This window comes from Caretta caretta, chromosome 16, assembly GCF_965140235.1.
Source record: "Caretta caretta isolate rCarCar2 chromosome 16, rCarCar1.hap1, whole genome shotgun sequence".
Taxonomy (NCBI): domain Eukaryota; kingdom Metazoa; phylum Chordata; order Testudines; family Cheloniidae; genus Caretta; species Caretta caretta.
The window spans coordinates 13,682,109-13,702,397 of record NC_134221.1 but is presented as its reverse complement, the minus strand read 5'-3'; the positions used below and the strand labels follow the sequence as shown (position 1 = coordinate 13,702,397).

Below are 20,289 nucleotides of genomic sequence, written 5' to 3'. Positions count from 1 at the left end.
GACCCAGCACAAGCACCTGATCCAGTCCAACAGCCTGCTGGCTGAGTGAACATCAAGAGTCCATGCTGGAGGAGAAACAAATAACAACCCATTTGTGAAAGGCAGAGGTTTGACACAGTCTGGTCCACAGCAGGGTTAAGTTTACAGCTAACAGATATCGGATATTGGTTTTCTTGTACCAAATTTTTACCTTTTGATTAACCAGAGGACAGGATACACTAGTATAAATAAACCTTCCCTACTCATGTTACCCAGAGAGCCCCTGGAGGAAGAGTTACCCAGGCCTATTTTGGTCATTCAACTATACATAAGAGGCTAAGCAGGGAAATCAAGGATCAGCACTTTGCCCAGAGGAGATAATGTAAGTGGGTGATGGTGACAGCATAAAAGGCAGCAGAGTCCCTGAATCTTTTGATGAAAATAGAGCTAGTACCTGTGGATGACAACTCTGACTCACTGTAGAACATATTCCATCATGCCCATCACTCTGCATCCTCTCTCTGTGCCCATTTGTGAGGAGACAAGAGGGAGTAAGCTTTTAAAGGTGCTCCTTACAGACCAGGATCAGAACCCTGGATCTATAACTTGCATACAGTGCCCTGCATAACGCTGCATACTTGACAGATGTTCTGCCACAAGACCATAGAGAAAATTGGGCCTGATGATAGATTTAATGGCAAACACAGCACTGAGGTTTTTACTGAATTCAATTTAAAAAAAAAAGGGAGCAGCAGCTTTTGAACACCATCCCTGTGTATTTTACTTTGCTGCAAAATTTTTCTGTCTGTTGCCTGATAACGACACCTTCCCCATCTCTAGCCCCTTTCACCAAAGAATCGCAATGCGCTTTACAAATATCCCTGAGTTAAGCTGTACAACAGTCCCTGTGAGGGAGGATTGATCATCCCCACTTTACAGATGGGGAAAGTGAAGCACAGAGAGGAGAAGCAACTTGCCCAAGTTCATACAGTGAGTCAGTGGAACAGTTGGGATTAGAACGTAGGCGTCCCAATGACCAGTTCTCTGCTCGCATCACTACAAACCCCACCTCCTGCATTGTGGTAGCTGTCAAGAGGAGCTATGGACGGCTGGCAGGTTCACAGACTGAAAGGTCAGAGGATACCATCAGATCATCTAACCTGATCTCCTGTGTAACACAAGCCACAGATTTTCATCCAGTTACCCCTATAGTGAGCCTAATAACTTGTATTGACTACCGTGTATCTTCCAGAAAGCCGTCCAGTCTGGACCTGAAGCCATTAAGAGATGGAGAATCCACCACTGCCCTTGGTAGTTTCTTCCACTAGTTAATCTCCCCACTTGTTAAAAAAAAATGATCCCTTATTTGTCATCTGAATGTGTCTGGCTTTACCTTGAGTCTTGTTATGCTTTTATCCAGCCTGTTAGCAACTGGTGTATTTTCTCCATGAAGGTATATATACACACAGCTCGGGGATCACTGTTTTAACCAAGTTTTCTGCTTCCTTAAACAAAACAACGAAAGGTTCCCGAGTGTTAACCTAGATGTGCCACAAGCCAAAAGGTGGGTATAAGGCTCCAGTGTGGGGAGGGACACAGTGATCAAATCACCTCCTGGTCTTGGATTTGGAGTGGGGACACAGACTACTGTACATCAGACAGCGTGACAACACAAAGGGTGTGGGGGCACACTATGACCAGATGATAGCGAGAATTAGGTGTGGTGGACTGGTGGTTGCAGGCCACATGCTTTATGACCAGTGAACCACAGACAGATCTGTGGGGAAAATGCCCTAGGAACAGCTCCACCTCACCTGTTCTTGCATTGCCTCACCTATTAAACACTTTGAAGACAATGGCCAGCTGGTCATCCACCCTAAGAACACCAATTTTGCACAGGCAACAGAGGAAGGCAGCGAATGCCGCTTCGTGACCTGGGATTGAAGAAGAGGAGACAGACAAAACATTGGCAATTCCCATCATAGATTAGCTCTCTGAAGGTGCTACAATGGCTCTTTAGAGGACACAGCAATCACATCCCCATGAGTGGCAGAGCCCCAGCCAACCAAGGCTCCTTCTTACTTGGATAAGATCACAAAAAAAGAGACTCCTCCTCTTCTTAACACCCAACAATAATATTTCACACCTACATAGCACCCGCTATCCAAGGATCCCACAGTGTTTCACAGCCATTAACAAATTAAACACATACCCTCGTGAAGTAGCGAAGGATTAGTCCCATCTATAAATTGTGGAAACTGAGACACAGAAGAAAAGGAGTACTTGTGGCACCTGAGAGACTAACTCCTTTTCTTTTTGCGGATACAGACTAACACGGCTGCTACTCTGAAACCTGAGACACAGAAGAGTTATGTGATTTGACCAAGACCACACAGTGAATCAGTGGCAGAATTCAGAAGCCCTGAATCTAGTCCAGGAATTGAATCACTAGACAACACTTCTCCTGCACCCACACATGAACACCCTCCCTGCTCAGACTTAGGGAATTAAGATGTCAATTTCATCTCTGTGGTTCTCCCACAATGGCCCATTGGCTCAGTGGAGCCATCTTACTGCAGAATGAAATATTTTGAGAGCCAGGCACTGAGAGACTGGAGTGTTGGGAGCAACTCCCTTTCTTATGAGCTGAGCAAGAGGATGGGGGAGCCAGAGGATTCCAGAATAACCCAGTGAGCTCTGCAGGGAGTGTGTGTTTGGGAATGTGGGAGCGGACACAAACACTCAATAGCAATTAAAAGGTTTCCTCCTACTTTCAAAAGGCCCCATGTCAGAGGGACATTAGCCCTGCTCCACCCCAGGGAAAATCACCACCCTAAGGTGCCTAACTGTCAGCCATGGACCACCCGCTCTATGCAGCTTTGTCCTCTGGCTAACAATGCAGAGAGCAGAATAAACGCAGCACTCAGAAGAGCCCATAAGATATTGGGGCTGGATGCAGAAAGGCACTTTTATTTCCCCTTGGATGGGAGAAACTACGGCAATAAAGAGTAAATAAAGGAGGTGGCTCCACTTTATAAAGCCGTGCAGTTGCTGGGATATGAACAAGTTGCACCTAAGGTCTAGCTGTGCTGAGCTGAAAGAATACAGAACCCAATGCTCAAGACAGAGGAGTAGTGGAAAGACTGGATTTCCCTTGCCAAGCTACAGCTGACAGTCTAAGTCAACAGGTCTGTTACCAAAGGCAACATCTCCCCCTGGCGATCAAGAGCTGCAGCACAGCTGGTGATGAGATTTGCATACCTGTATTTCTTAGTCTCTTTACCTCAACTCTCCTCCTCCTCTCCTTACCCAGCACATTACAGAAGTCACATATTTCGGGCTCCTGGCACGCTACAATGACCCTCACTCTACCTATTTGATTGAGTCATTAGCTGGACATTCCTCTCCGAGCCCTCTCCCTCCAATACACACAGGTGGGACTCCTCGGAGTTTCAGTCCGCGCTCTCACACTGATGTAAATCCAAAGTAAGCTAACTAAAGCCAATGGAGTTACTCCAGCTTTTGATTCTGACATTTCTCCCTGGGCCCGATTCTGCTCTCACACTAGGTCTCAAAGATCCTATCCGGTACTTACGCCACACGTAGCAACCATTTCTGGCCACTTACAAGCTGAAGACACTTCTCGCAGAGTATGAAACCTAACTCATTTCCTGATCTGATTCCAACCCAAGATATTATATTTTAGCTCCTTAAAGTCCCCCTTGTGATTTAGCTTCACACAATACTCCACGTATGCTTCCTGTTCTATGCCATCATGCAGTGTTGCTGTGCGCAGTTATGCAGCTCCCATGGTACACCCCAGAGGTGACAGCATTTCAACAGTGGTTGCAATGGTCAATTAATGTTTCTACAGCATTTTGAGCTCCTTGGATGAAGATGCTATAGTGAAGCTAAGAATGCTTCTTTTGAAAAACTTAAGATGCCTGGGACTGAAGTGGAGGCAGCCAAGAATCTACATCAATCACAGCTCTGGTATAATCAGATTCTGATCCCCTGCTCTCTCCTGGCCAATTTTAGTCTTGGCATGATCCAGAGCAGTTCCCTGCAATGGCATATATTGACTGTAGGGGTGAATTCACTCTGGGGAATTTAAGCCCAGCAAGGCTAGATGAATTAAGTGTGCACGTGAAGATACCTGTCCCATAGTCGATGCGGGTGGAGTTTCCCACGGATTCCTTCAGGTACACGGCTACCTCTGGTGCAGCTTCAGCCAGATGCTCGGGGATCACAGTTTTAACCAAGTTTTCTGCTTCCTTAAACACAACAACAAAAGGTTCCCGAGTGTTAACCTAGATGTGCCACAAGCCAAAAGGTGGGTATAAGGCTCCAGTGTGGGGAGGGACACACGGTCACTACTGGTTGGAGTTGGTTTTGCATGGAGCAAGCCACCCCCTCCAACAAACCAGATTGATTAGGGGAAATAAGGATCTCCAACATTATTCAAAAGCACCTGTTACAGGCCAATATAAGGAGCAGCATTCATTGTCTCCAGGCTGGTGAATTTGTAGGTCACCAGTTGGGGCGGCAGAGATTTAGTCAGAGAGAGAGAGAGTGGCTTATTCCCCTGCCCACTGTTAGGACTTCTTCCACTTAAAAAGCATCCATTCTGATAAGTCATTGATACAGACGCCCCACTTGTTGACAGTCTCAGCAGAGAGCTCCAGGCTTAGATGACCTGGAGAGTGAATTCCCCTACAATCGCTGGAGGTGGTCTCTCCAGGGCAGGATTGCGGCATGCTGGGGAACAGTGTGCAGACAGCTTGGCCTGTATCTTTTTTGGAGAGAGAGGACTTCAGTCTCCAAAGCCATCAACCTAGAACCTTTCACCAGCACTCAGTGCCCTGGAAACGAAACTTTAACCAACTGCATCGCAGTGTATCTATGGGCTCAGAAAGAGCCCCTGGGTAAATGCACTGCAGTCTACTACAGTGCGCTCTGCCTCCGTGACCTCCACAGAGCCTTCTCTGAAGTGAGCACTCTCAGCTGACACAGGCCAAGCTTTGCCGTGGGCTGTCACGTGCCTGCTCCCATCTGCCGTATCCATAGGCTGGTGCACATAGCGGATGGTTAAAGAAGGAGAGCAGTCAGTGAAGCTCCTTGGGATTACCTCCAGGGGACAAAGACCCTGTCAAAGAGCATGTAAAGGTGAGCTGTGCTCCCATGGGGGTTCAAGACCAGCACCAGGCCTGAGATCAAAAGACCTGAAACATAGTCCCCATCTAATCCTGCAAGTTGGTGGGTGAATCTACTGACTGCCCAGATACAACATGAGGATGGCAGCCTTCCCATGATCATTGCAGGACATACTTCTTGCTGATGAAGCCATCCTTTTAGGTCCACCATCTAAGAGACTCTTTCCTAACCCCTACATACCTGGTCTAGTTTGGCGTACCAAGTCCTGAAGGCCTTATTCCCAAAGCGAGAGGGCTGGTTCACTGGCGGGGTCTCATCAATCCACCTGTCAAGGGTATCCAGGAGCTCCACCAGCTTTTCAATTGGCTACAGGGACAGAATGGGTGACAGCTCACAATCAGACAGGAGGTGAAAGTCTCACACACAAGCACAAGCCAGTCACCCTAAAACCATTGCCCCAGGCTCCAGCATTTCTGTTTTACCCACACCTGCCAGTGTTCTCCTGGCATTGAGCCACAGACCTCCAAATGGACCTTGCAAGGGATGGAAGGGGATAATGGGACACACATCATCTCTTTAAGGTCCACAGTGGCCAGCCCCAACTCTTCACATCAGGAAAGGACAGTCCAGTCCAAAAGACAACAGCCTACATCCCATACTGACCTGGGCTCTCTGAGAGCCCAGATACAGCCACTCATTAACAGCAGCTTGCGCAGGTAGACATCTCTTCCAGGGACTCAAAGACCCATGTACAATGCAATACTACGGCCACATAAGATACTCTATTGTTGCAAATTTTTTAAATGGTCACATAACTGTACTCCAGAGTCTAAGATCTCATCTTAAAAAAGGAATTCCCTAGCCTGAATACTTGCAAAGAGAACTTGACCGAAGCAGAGAAGGTAGGAATAGGCTGGGGGTAGGGCCACATCTTTCAGGGGTCTCTGACACGCAGTTGTGGGCTCTGCACCACACACTTTAGATCTAATGTTCCCCACAGGACACAGTGTACTATTTAGAAGGTATCCTGACTGCTACTGACTGATCTCGGTCAAGTCACTTTGACCCAGATCCTCAAAGGCGTTTAGGTTTCTAACTCCAAACTATTTCAATAGGAGTTAAACACCCAATACCTTTGAGAATTGGGGTCTGTTTCCCTGCTACTTTTTGTCTATCTAGACAGTTATTTAGACCGTAAGCTCTTTAGGGCAGAGTCTCTCTCTTACTAGGTGTTTACACAGTGCCTAGCACTAAGGGGCCCCAACCTTGATCAGGACCTTGTCATCATAGTCTGATTTCCAGCGGTACCAATCCTCTCTGCAAGTCAGATGATCAGAGCACATGGCCCTTCACAAATGCGTACATACGAGATATGGTCACCGCCCAGAAGAGCTAACAGTCTCACTCATGCAAAGGAGGATTCCCAGGAGGAGAGATTGAGGAGGGACCTGAAAGCAGGGAGGGAAAGCGGTTGGCGCAGGGGAGACAGGGGGCATTCCAAAGAGGAGGGAGGTGTGACTGATGACGTGAAGCTGAGAATGGAAGATGATGATGAAGGAGCAGTGAGAGGACACTGAGGAGCAAGAAAGGCAGAAGCGTCCAGCCCCTTGAAGGTAGAGATGAGGAGCTTGATTGTGATGTGAGGACAGAGAGGCAGCCTGGGCAGGGGTTAAAGGAGAGGCAGACAAGGCCAGAGCAAAGGGAGAGCAGGATTCTAAGTAGTGGAGAGCCTTGGGCGAGAGAGATGACTACGGGGGCAGAGACTGGCAGGCAATATAGAGCGTGGTTCAACGCTGCCCGGCTACATGCAGCCTGCTGGAGAGCTTTAGGGTTTGAGCCCAGAACATGCAAACGCCCCCTGGGTCCAGAGCTGACGCCCTCTGAGGGCAGCACTACAACCCCGGTTCAGATGCAAAGCAGAAACGTGGTGGCAGGATCATTGTCCAAACCCCAATCAGTGGATTAAGCTGCAGAAGGCAGCACTAGGAGGCCCCGCTAACAACCAGGAGATATTTTCACCTGCCAATGCATTTGGGATTCTCCACTCCCGAGTCGGAGCAGCCAGAGCCGGCTGGGCCCTGGGCAACAGAGGCACCATGGTCTCAAGAGGGGATTCCTCCTTCAAAGAGAGAAAGAGGGCAGACGAGGCAGGGGCTGGTTTGACTTTGCTGGAGGCATCGACCGTGTGAAGCAGGCTGGTCTCCTGGGTTGTGGTTCAATTCTTCATGCTGCCTGTCAGAAGAGGACTAGGAAACAGCAGAGCCTAGCAAGTTTCTAGCCCTTGAAGCGCCACTGGAGGGGCGGGGGAGGAGAGACAGGCAGGCAGGCAGCGCTTTTCTGCCTTTGAACCAGCAGGGAGTCCCCCCTCCTCTCCCATCTCCCCTGCAGGGAGGTCTTTCGTGACATCTGCAGCTAGCTTAGCGGGTGCCTGTCCAGACACTGTCTCTGGAGGGGCTGCTGGAAACAGGTGAGGGTGCAGCATAGAGCCATACTGCAGGAATCTAGGATTTATCTGCTGCAAAAGGAGCCCCAAATCCAGAGCAGTGAAGGGGTCTAAAGAGGATGGCTGTGATTGGCGGGTAGACAAGAACAGATTAAAGCAGAGAAAGCACAGCATGCAGATGCACTGGGTAAGACAACAGGCCACACGCAACCTGGGAGCCACTGTAAGATCACAGGCTGGAATCAGCGACAGGGCGGCACCTGTGACTCAAGCGAAGTGGGATGAGACTATTAATTATCTGTATTGCGGTGTTGGAGCCCATGTCATTGATCAGAACCCTATGGCGCTAGGCACTGTACAAATCCAGAACACAGAGACAGGCCCTCCCCCAATGGGGTTGGGATTGGGCTTGGTTTTCAGCTCAGCCAGACCTGGCTACCGCACTCCCCTCCAATTAACAACAGAGGCCCGGCAGTGGCTTTTGTTAAATAATTAAATAATGCCAGTGATTTATCCGCCAGCAGTAGCAGCTCATTACGAGCAGCTCCCGTATTTCAAACCCTCTCACCGAGCCGTGACTGCGGCACTCGGTGCCAGTTGGATAAATGGCTGGCAAGAAATTTTCTTCTTTTGTCCCCCTTGCAGTCTCTGCCTCCAGGCCTCAGGAAAGGGAGGCAGAGTCACGCATCCCTTCCTCACTTGCCTGCTTTAAAGGGATTAAAAAACAGCCCAGCTGAATGCAGGAGAGCAGGACCCAGCTGCTGGCTCAGCCATGCCAATAAATAATTAAAGAGACACAGCGCATTTTGGGCTTGGGGCCCTTTGAAAAGGGGCTTATTAAAAGGGGCAGGTTTCCATTGCCCAGCAGAATTAACATGGCAGAGGAAACTCATACTGCCAGGGGTGAACCCAGCCAGGGGAAACAGCAGGGCTCACAGGAACTCAGCAATCAGAACCACTGCAGCATGGTCTTGGGTGGCTAGGTTTTTAGAATCTATTTTTACTTTACCTTCCCAGGCATCCGAGCAAGGGCAAATCCTCCCCCCCCCCCCCCCCTTCTTTTTGTTGTGCTGATTTTGCATCCTGTCGCCCTCCCAGACCAAAATGTGCCCTGTGATCACAAAGGTGAACCCTGTAGCCTCCTATGGAACAGTGACCTGACAGCATCTCTTGCAAGCATCAGCCAGGCAACTGGAGGCAATCAGAGGGAATGTCCTCTCTAGAGCCCAAGCAGTCAGGCTCCTTGGTGTCAAGAGTGACTGCCTCTTTCCCACCCTTCCCTCCTAGAATCCAAGCAAGGCACCCCAGAGCTGGGTGGCAGCCATTCAAGTGCAGGAGATTCCCAAATGCAAGATGGAAGTGGGCAAACACCAGAAAAATACATGTGATCTGGAATCACAGGGACTATTTAAAGGGTAGGAGACCTCTCTGCAGGCTGCATGTTCTCTTGCCCCAGTGCTGCTCACTTGGAAGCTCAAAATTAACCTTTCCCCACCACATTAGACCTGCATGCCAAAGCCACAGCTGTTACTATAGACTGGCCGGGAAGGCAGCTTTAGGAACATCTCCCAGCAAGCAGCCAGACCTCAGCCTCCACTGCAGGAGCCATACGCAGCCCACAGGCAGATGCGCAGCCCTCTTGTTTATTAAGTGCAGCCTGTGTTCAATGCAATACGAAAACCCAGGCTGGTGCCACAGAGGTTACAGTCTGAAGGTCTGGCCCTGCAAGGTGGATCAGCTCCTCCTGAGACGTGTGGAATGCACTCAGCCCCCAGTGACTTCATCTGATTTCAACAGGCGCTAAGCCTGCTCACACCCTAAGTGTGCTCACTTTGCAGGATCACACCCTAAGTCAGACACACAAAAGGGTTCAGCCACTCAATATCCTGGAGACTGTTAGGTCGTCTGATTTCTCCTCTCCCATCACTCCTTTCTTTGGTGGACCAACAAGTGAGCAGTTGCAAGGAGGACGTGCATGCACAGGAGGGATATGAGGGAGTGTTAGGTGCAGGAAGGAGTTCCACATGTTTGATCAGCAAGGAAGGTATAAAGATGCAGAAGGAACCTCAGCAGGGCGTAAGGAAGCAGGAATAAAATGGATGTAGCCTCATCAACAGGACAACCCATGGGACCTTCCACCCCAGAGGAAAGCAGATTCATTTTGCCTTCAGTCATAGGTTTCTACCCTGCTCAGCATGAAGACAGCAAGACAAGTTGTAGAAATTTTCTTAGTTGTTGACATCACATTTGGTATTTGTCACTTGCACTAAAACCATTTAAAGGGGATCTGCCAAGATGGGGAAAAAACAGATTCATGCTTTTTCTGCTTCTTCAGGTTAAAGGCCTGAAAGGGTGGGCAGCTGGGGTTTAAAGTTATTATTCTGATTGTTTTATACATTAGAAATTCAGGTCTTGCTACCCTCTTTTCCCTGTAAGACTCTAGTGATGACTGGAGACCAACATGGTTATGACAGAGGCACACTGTGCGGTCAAATCTTGAATAACTGAAATGGGGAATGGTTTTTATTCAGACTGTTTAAAATGGGATTTTGGCAGCTCCTATTTAACCAAATGCCTGAACAAAAGTTGGAAGAAAAGTGCTTTTGGTAGAGATTCCACACCCCTGTTCTTTCAGCAAAGGGCGAGTGAGTTTCTGAGCCACATGTCCAGTTCCTCAAGGGAAATCTAGAACGTGGATGGCCAACCCAGGCATGCCTGAGATCTCTAACAAAAACCAACATGTTGAAAAAAAGTTCCTTCCAGGCCTCCTTATCCACCCAGAAAGCCACAGCCAGACAGGGCACAAGTCCATTCCTCCCTCTGCCACTTGAAGGTCTCCTTTAAGCAGCCCCATTAACCTGCACAGTTGTGACTGGTTATAATTGGAAAGAGCTAAGAGGGTCCCGAGAAATTCTCTTAGTCACTCTGCACTGGACTCAGTCCAGCGCTGCTTGGAAGACGAGTTCAGTGACTGACACAATAACCACAGGTCAGTGCTACACCACTGCTTACTTTGGAATAATGACGGAAACATGACAAGTTCCAGCAGGTAATGCACATGAAGAGGAAATCTGCAGTATAACCCTGAGAGTCCACTCTGAATCTCTCCTCTGGCCTCAATATCCTGGAGACCATTAGGATGGACTCCACTATGCTGAAAGAACTTTCAGCACACTTGCACATGAGGAGCTGCAGTGTTACAAATGCCACTAAGTGACAGACACACAACTCTCCCAGGGAAACCAGGTCACTAATGCCCTACCGTCTCCTAAGGGCCTGCTGAACACCTCTGAACTAGTGCTTAGGGCACCTCAGTGCCAAGCTCATCTCTTCCCTCCCCAGCCTCTGCTCTGCTCATGTCTCATAAATCAAATTAAAAGAACATGAAGTGCAACATTAGACAGTCTGGACCCAGCCAAAAATCTGCCCCAAGCTCACAGGAGCCAATGCTGCTCAAGAAAGGGCCCAGCAGGGCTCAGTCAGAGTTCAGGCATGGCAGGGCAAGGCTAGCTACATGGAAGGATCCAGGGTAAACCTCTCTGCACCACACCCCTTGTTCAAACAATAGAGATTAGAGATTGTGACAGGGTTCACACCAAGGGGCAGGAGCAGCTGTAACTGCTGCCCAGACAACAGCGCAGGAAAGAGAGCTTATTACAGTCTGAAGAATCTAACTGTCCCCTCAGGGGTGAAGACACAAGAAACCCAAAGAACACTGGCACCGAGGGCAAAGGGGGAAGCAATATTTTGCCCATCTGTAGCATCTTTCAGCTCAAAGTAAACATGAATGAGCCCTCACTGGGAGGTCACTACTAATAACTCCATTTGAGAGATGGGGACACAGAGGTAAAGAGAGGTTAAGAGATTTGCCCAAGGTCACACAGCAAGTCAGTGAGACAACAGGAAGAGAATCCAAGGCTCCCAATCCTCCATTATAGCCATTAAATAAGATGGCTTCTTGTTTTCTGGCTGAGAGCACGCAGCAATAGCGTAGTGGGTGTGGACAGAACAGAGCCCCTCTTCTTCACACCAAGCCCTTATACACCCCAGCTTCCTCTCAGTTTGCTCAATTACAAGTTTTGCGAGTAAGCAAAAGGCACCTTGTTACCGGATGAAGCATTGCATGCTTGTACTTGTAGTCCCGACAGGCTGCTCTACCACTGTTAATGAGGAAAGCAGATACAGTTTGGCTCCACTTTATTCTCTGTGGGACACCAGGAAAGCAGCCATTGCAGCCCTGGGCCCTCCTGCGGAAGGCACACCAGCAAAAGCAGAGCAAATGCAAGATTGGAAAGAACAGGGCTGGGCCCTTTTCCCACCTCAGATACTTTGTATTCACAGGTCAGTTTCTTGCCCTTGACACCTTCGTTCAGGGTGAGGATGAAACCTATGTAGTCTGCATACGCCTGCAAACAAACACAAGTGGAAGGGGTATTAGCGGAGCACTGACAGTTACTTTAGAGGCAAGCAACGCCAGTGTGAGAAGCCTAGAGCAAACCAAAGGGACAATGCCCAACCCACTGCATCAGTTTTCTGGGATAGCCCAGGACACGGCTTGTTCTGCTGTTACTGCCTTGTCCTTGGGGACTCCTAGACTGATGGGAACTCCTGGAACAGCACCAAGTGCACCCTGAGCCCTCGGTGGTGACATCACACCGAGCAAACTCTGTATAAACAGCCCAAACCACAACCCTCCTCCTTGAATCCCCTTACCAGGTTCCTGTCTCTTACCACACCACCACATTCAAGCTCCTCATGTCCAGGCTTTGCACAATCTCGGACCTGTCTACATCACTGCTTGTTTCTTCCTACTCCATATCACTTCTCCCAAACCTCTCCCTTTATCTACTTCTCCTGCTCTCTGGGCCAGGCCTTCTTTCACGCTGCCTGCAACTAGGAGAAGTAGCCGAAAGTTGCCCCAAACACATACCTTTCTCCTCTCTTCTTTCAACCCCACTGCTTGTGAAGTGCCATGTACGGAATATAGTCAGGCTGCTCAGGAAACACAGTGGCGAAAGTGAAAGAGCCACAAAGCCCTGGGACTAGAGAATGACTTTTTTCTTTTTGGGGAAGACACTTTCAAAGGTCTCGACGAGCTCATTGTCACCTGCTACCACCATGACTTCCTGCCACAGAAGTCCTGGGCAGAAATAAGACTTAAAGCCCAAGCAAGGGGACAAAGGAAGCTTCAGCCGCAGGCCTTCGTGAAGACCTTGTTATCATTTAAGACCCCTTGGTGGCATCGTAGCTTGGTCCCCATGCAAGAGCTATTCCCACCCTGCTGTCCCCACCCCTTAGCAGCAAGTTTGGACCACAGACACAAGAACACAGATTGTGACAGTTCCTGGGGTTCAAGCCTAAACATTTACCTCAGGAACCATGTGCTTTACCTCTGCAGCCCTTTCTTCTGCACCAAGCTAAGTAGACCCCATTAAAAACAGCCACCCCAGTGCCACTACAGGCCCTCTAAGCGGGACTGATGTTCTTGGTTTTTTTAACCATTTAAAATGATCTCTTCTCCTGGCTCTTCCACACAAGTTTAAAAAAAAACAAAAACACACCAGACTGGCAAAAAGGGTGTCGGCCACAATGTGCTGGAGCAGACACCACATTGCTTGTGGACATCAAGTTCAAGAAATGCTCAGAACTGTCAAACTCATTACATCACTCAGGCCAGTTAGACGAGAGGCTAAAGTCTCAACAAAACAGTATTGCTGACAAAGAGAATGGCCTCAATCTAGTCCAAAGGGAGCTGGGCTGACCAACAGGCCAACTGTGGCAAGTTCACGCACACAGCGAGACGGATATAACACCGGGAAAAGCCAACTGCACAGAGAGCCTGAAGTTGTCTCAATGTATTGCAGGGTACCAACTGCAATTGTGCTACTCGTAAAACTTTTGCTAAGAGCCCTTCTACACCAGCAGAACCACCATATCTTCATCATCTCCCTTTTCCAACACCAACATTAGGAAGGACCAACTTCTCTCAGTTTCTTGGCTTATTACCTAGACTGCCAGCCACCTCAAGCTCAAGAACTACCATATCAGGGTTCATATTATACCATGGCAGGGTGGATCATAAACATAACTGTGGATGGAAAGCTATGTTATAACAATATTAAGAAATTATGTTTGGTGATCACACTTAAAATTTTGTTTCTGAACTTGGTTAAAACATGGAGGGTCATACAGAAAAGGAGACAACATGCTCTATCATGGCTGGCCCAAAAACAAGTTTTGCATGGATACTTCTGTACTGTGGACAGGGTTATAATCACATGCCCTATCAACACTAAAGGGAAAACTATATTTAAAACCATCTCAAACTTCAGTTCAATCACTGCGGGGGTAAACCAGGTTCTAGCATGGTTTGAAGGGCCACGGTAGACATATCAAGACAGTTATAATCATTCTTATAAAGTCACTTTCTAGCCTAGACTCTATGCAGGAATGGGTAACACTTACAGGAGGACAGTTCTAATAATTTTAGCCCACTCACCATGGCACTTTGGGCTCTGCCTACACTAGCCCTGAGTAAAGGTACCCATTACAACACGGTAAGGATTAAATCCTGAGTACTTGGTGACTTCTAATCACTGGACTAAAGCCCTACACTGGCCAAAGCTATATCCTGCAACTTCTAACCATGTTGTAACCAGGTCCCCTGACTCTGTTTTAGCTGCAGCATAAATGAGACCTTACACTTCTTATTTACCAGAACCCGATGGAATATTTTTCACGGCACAACTGCTACCATCTGTAGACAGGGTTTAATACCATGGTCCCAATGAGATCAGAGTCACTCCAGCCACAGTCACGTTTCTCAGACTACACCCTATTGCACCGGTAACGTGCCTAGAACTCTGCTAGCAACATGTTTAAACATGATCATGAGGCGTACAGATCTCCTTGCAGCATAGACCATGCCTGTGTGTTAATCAAAGCTCACAGAAGGATCTCTCTCCTCCTCTTCCAGGTTCTCATCCCTTCAACACTTCTGTAGAGGAAAAACAGTTCACCAGCACTGGTAGCAAAAGTGAGAGCATAGACCCGGCTCAAGCATTTTACCACTGTGTTGTCTAATCCTACAGGTTGGCAAAAACACCTGAGCTCTGTCTACCCTACCGCTGCCACTGGTGATGAACTACAGGATACACTGGTGTCAACGTAGACAAGACCTACCTGCCATCAAAAAATTACTCCCCAAGCAAGAGCTGTCAGTATCCAAAAGCCCCCTATTGTTGTCATTAAAGGGTTACTGGGATAGACTAACTTTATGACAATTCACGTGGCATTAGCCATGCTGCTCTTTTGCTTTTAAAAAGAATTATTCCACATAGCTCAACCCAACCCCGTTCAGTCCATTAGCTAGGCCCAAACCAGGGTTGGCCTTTTCCATGCAAATGATGCCTCGGGGGCACACCAGGAACCTCAAAGACTGACCCTGGACCCAGTTCCATACCTGAGAGCGTTTCCACTTGGCCATGTCGGGTACCATGTGTATTTCCTTTTTGGGGATCATGAAGCTCTGGCAGAGGGGAGGCATTGCCTCCTCAGGAGAGCCTGGAAGACAAAGAAGAGAGAGATGTCAAACATAGCCAGATAGTAAAGACTCCCCCTTTAACCCCAGCCACTTCTTAGATGGCAACATTCATTTTTCTGGACCAAAAGGTACTGAACTCTATGATCTGTTCTCACTCTCGTGCTCTGATCCCATCAGGTCTCACACACTAAGCAGCATCAAGCCTGCTCAGTACCTTGATGGCTGAGCCCTAAGAAATCCCAGGACACTGCAGAAATTATTATTAATCATTTGTATTACCATAGCATCTAGGAGCTCTAGTCGTGGTCCAGGATCCCACTGTGCTAGGCACTGTACACTCACAGAACAAAAAGACCTGTCCAGCCCCAAAGAACTTACAATATCAGTATAAAACAAGAGACAACAGATGGAGGGGGGAGTATAAGTGAACAATGAAACTATATTGGTCAGCATGATAGGCAATGGTCTCAGCACACCACCAGCCTAATCATCATCCAGTGTTTTGTAGGCATCATGGCAATCATAGCATTAGGCTAGGTCTTCACTGCAAAAAGTGTGGTTTTACATTGGGAGCCATCTCCCTGTAAAAATACATCCTCTTTTTGCAGTGAATACAAAGCATCAGTGATTCAGTAGGTGGCACTCTTCTCTCAGTACTCAACTAGTGTCCCTAGGTTGGCTTTAGGGTGATGCTGGGAAGTACGAACTGAGGTTCTTTATAAAGCACTTTGAGATCCTGGGATGACAGGCACAATAGAAATGCAAATAATTAATGCATAACGTCAGCAGCATTCCTGTTCCCCGACCCAGGTACACAGTTAGCCAGGAACCCTCTTTCCCCTGAGCTTTCACAGAAAGGAAATAAACCCTGACATATGGGTCAGTCCTTTCCTAATTCCTCTGCAGTCCAAGGTGAACAACTGGTTCTAGTCTCAGCCTGCAGTCCCACGCGAGCACTCTGCAGAGCTGGAAACATTGCTAATGGCAATGTGATGCAAATATGCATTTAACCTTGTGGCAAACTTAAAATCAAGATGCAATACAGCAAACAGTGAATCAGAAAACCAAGAGGGTATTTAGCATGAAATTAACAGCTAGATCATAGTCCCTTGATTAATGCTTTCAATCATAGAACATTTCAAACCTTTGGTCCAGCACCGAGCACCCAGACAACACTTAAATAATCATTCTTAGCACTAACGGCAAATTCTAAACATGATTTTCCAACAAAAGCTGAACTGCCTAAAAGTAGAATGTTTATAATCACTTGCACAGTTAATACTGTCCAGAAGCGTTCACCAGCTCTTCCCTTTTCTCCAGCAAGGTAGCACTGTCTAGAATCACAGCAGATGACTAGGAGTCAAAACTCCTGCATTCCATTGCGAGCTCTGCCACAGCCTCACTGTGCTACTTCAGGAAAGTCATTTAACCTCTCTGTCCCTTAATTTTCCCTTCTACAATATATACCATTACCTCTTTGCAAGGGTGATGGGAGGGCTAGTTAACAGATGTTTGTAAAGTACTTTGAGAGCCCCGGATATGAAGGTGCAATGCATGTGCAATTTTATCTGTATTCAGAAAAGCTGCAGGTTACCAAATTCACAACTCAGTAATGTCACATTATGGTAAATGGTTTTTAAATAATGCTTTAAAATCAAAGACAATAAACAGCAAGTTCAACAAACTTTCAGTGCACTGATAAAGGAAGATGTGAAAACTTAGACCAGCAAAAAGATTGATCACCTGAAACAGGACAGAGGAGGATTCACAGACAGGATGGCCTGGGGATAAGACACTAGATTGGGACTCAGGAGGCCTGAGCTATGGTCCCAGTTCTGTCACTGTTGAGCAACTCACTTCATCTCTCTGCTTCTTCCCCCCACCCACCCCTTGTCTATTTAGAAAGCAAGTTCTCCGGAGCAAAGACTGTCTCTTACCAGGTACCTAGCACAAAAGGGACTACTGTAATATGTATATACACAATAACTTGTTTCTAGGCAAGAGCAAGGACCTGTGCTTTGGGGTGGAGAAGAGGGTATTTTGTGATGAGAACTGACCTTGACAATGGAGACTTTCCCAGTCCTTTCCCCACCAGGAAAATGCGGCTTATCCACCTGGATCTAATCCAGCTGAGAGAAGGCTTCTCAGGTAACAGAATACCTTGGCCCCTCAGTCAGAAACCAGCGAGCTGCTGGATCTCAGCTCTGCATTTGTTTCTTGTATTTGATTCTTTTAAGAATTAATTAACAGCTTTATTCACAAGTGACACAAATAGCATTGTTAATTCCCTTCCAATTGTCATATATGAGGGACACACAAATCCCACTTGAATTTCAAAACAAAAACTGCTACTACATTTGAATCACCTCTGTACATTTGCTCCAAATTCTCTTTGGATCCTTTTCACTTCTATAGCACATAGTCTCTAAGGATCTCAAAGTATTTTCCACATATACTTAATTCCTGGGAGAAGGGTAGGTATTACCCCCATTTTACAGATAGGAAACTGAGGCTCCTAGATGCTAAGTAATTTGCCCAGAGCTGGAATAGAAACTAGATATCCTGACTCCCAATCCTCTGCTCTAACCACCAGCCTAGATTCTGAAATGGCCTGCACCAGGAGATGTTTAATATAGGTGGGAGAGAGACACTTGGCTGAGGAGCAAAAGAGTTGCTTTGGGCCAGTGGTCTATCCCCAGGTTAGCAACAGCCAGTGACAGTCAGGTAGAAGGCCCAAGGTGCCAACAACTTCAGTAATTCACCATTCCCCCACTCCCCTGGCTCAAAAGTGAAGTTGTGGGGGCTGCAGAGGGGGAGAGTAACCCCCCCCCCCCATAGTTAGCATAAGTCTCTCTGGGGCTTCCAGTATAGGCCATCAGAATAATAATTTCAAAGAGGGGCATCACAACCTGCTCCCCCACACTATGAGGCTCCAAGCACAGGAACAGTCCCCCAAAGAGTACAGCAAGATCCCATCCCTACTAAGGGGCAGGGAACCTACATTACAGAATCCCCCCACTCACCCTTCCCATCCCAGGGTACATGAATTCATGAGAAGCCCCACCCTCCCCCACCCCATTTTGGTGCACAGAGACCACCTGTCCCCATAGCAGGCATCACTCAGACTCCCCCGCCCCCCCCCACACACAGTATGGGGAACAGGACCCCTGCTCACATAGAAAGCATCACCCAGCCTTCCCCCCCCAACACACACTATGGAGCACAGAGACCCCCTACCCTCATAGAGAGCATCACCCAGCCTTCCCCCACCCCCAACACACACTATGGGGCACAGAGACCCCCCTGCCCCATAGAGAGCATCACCCAGCCTTCCCCCACCCCCAACACACACTATGGGGCACAGAGACCCCCTACCCTCATAGAGAGCATCACCCAGTCTCCCCCCTCAACACACACTATGGGGCACAGAGACCCCCTGCCCTCATAGAGCGCATCACCCAGCCTCCCCCCCCCCCCCCCCCCCAACACACACTATGGGGCACAGAGACCCCCTGCCCTCATAGAGCGCATCACCCAGCCTTCACTCCCCACCAGGACGGAGCACGGGACACTGCCCCCATAGAGGGCATCACGCAGCCTCCCCCCCTCTGGGCACCACACAAGACCCCTGCCCTCCTAGAAGATCAGTGCTGCCCTACTCCACCACCAATCACCCCTCGCAGGGCTTCTCCCTACCTGTCTGCCGCTCGCTCTCTGCCATCTTCTTGGAACCAGGGCCCCGCCGTTATCACCTTTCACCTTTCACCCCTTAGCACAACCGAACAGTCGGGCGGCCATATTTGTGCCGGGCACATCATCCACTATAGAGCTTCACGGGCGGCCATATTTGCACAAGGCATTCAAAGGTAGCTTGGGCGGCCATGTTTGTGCGGGGCGCTCCGGAGCCCATACGTCTGCTCGGGCGGCCATGTTTGTGCGGGGCACTCGTGTCATTTAAGGAACCTTTGGGGGCTGGCTTAATCTCAGGCCTCAAGGAAGTAGATAACCCTGTGGAACACGAGTCAGTCAGGAGCCAGGGGACTCCCCCATCTGCCTCTGAACTGGGTTACTGTGGGATGGGATGTAAGGCGGATCTGGGTACCCCCAAAATCAGGATGTGTGTACTTCAGAACCAGAGCCCACTGCATGCTCTAAAATCTGGGGTTGTGGCACGTCAGAATCAAGCCCAGCTCCGGATCCCCATGTCATGGGTGGCCTCTTCTCTGTTTTGCTGAAAACAGCTATGTTCAAAGACAAAAAAGGTTTGAAAGTAGGGCAACCATATGTCCCGTTTTGGCCGGACAGTCCCCTTTTTCAGCTCTGTCCCAGCCATCCCTACTTTTTTGAGAAAACTGGGCATTTGTCCCGGCTGCAAGCGGAGAGCAGTGGCTGCTGCCCGGGGGGCAGCTGAAAGCAACGGTGCCTGCCAGCAGCAGCAGAGAAGGTGGTGCAGAGCTTGGGAGGTCAGCCTTATCTGCAGGTGGCATGGGGCTCAGGCGCTCAGCCGCAGCTGCAAGCGGCATGGGGAAGGTGGTTCTGGCACCCTGTATGTGGTGGAAGAAGGGGGAGGGGGGCGCTCGGGCAAGCCCCAGGCTGTCCCATTTTTATTTTCAGAAATATGGTCACCCTATTTCAAAGTCAAGCATGCAAAAGTCATAAATGCCAGAATTAAGGTTCTGCCTGCTTGCCCATCTGCATTACACTACAGCCTTTCATTACAGGAACATGGAGTATTGTTTCCATAGGATCCTTGCAAAATAATTTTTTGACAGGGGCAAAACAAGGTATTTTTTCCCTAATCTCATTCTCAGAAATGGCTTGGTTATTTTTGCTGAAACTTTCCCAAAATATTCAGCCTGTGGCAGACACCCCGCACTGAACGTTTCAGCTTAAATACTTGAAGTTTGTCGTGGTATAAGCAAGTGAAAACTACCGTAAAATGGAAAGCGTAAAGTAATCTGAACTATAGATGCCACTACCAGTTCTGCCTATAATAAACTAAACCCCCAGTTCTAAATACCCCCAAAATCCAACCCCAGCTTTGGCCTATAATTTTGCAGATGGCTCCTCTCTTTATTAAGGGAGGGATGAGGGAAGAGAACCAGACATCTCTAAACTGTAGGAGGGCTGGAAATCCAGACACAGGTCCAACTACTGTGGCTTGATCCCC

General features: G+C 48.4%; 1 protein-coding gene across 1 annotated transcript in view; it reads right to left on the bottom strand.

Annotated features, from left to right (window-relative positions):
• The window catches only part of PTPA (protein phosphatase 2 phosphatase activator), a 41,341-nt gene extending 22,437 nt beyond the window's left edge, over window positions 1-18,904 (bottom strand). Inside the window, exons 1-6 of the mRNA XM_048822947.2 lie at window positions 18,816-18,904; window positions 15,039-15,139; window positions 11,896-11,982; window positions 5,374-5,499; window positions 4,136-4,253; window positions 1,814-1,913 (exon numbers count right to left, since the gene is read on the bottom strand). Coding sequence (XP_048678904.1) covers window positions 1,814-1,913; window positions 4,136-4,253; window positions 5,374-5,499; window positions 11,896-11,982; window positions 15,039-15,139; window positions 18,816-18,840 — 557 coding nt within the window. The 5' untranslated portion in view covers window positions 18,841-18,904. The remainder of the gene's footprint in view (window positions 1-1,813; window positions 1,914-4,135; window positions 4,254-5,373; window positions 5,500-11,895; window positions 11,983-15,038; window positions 15,140-18,815) is intronic.
• Window positions 18,905-20,289: the final 1,385 nt, after the last annotated feature.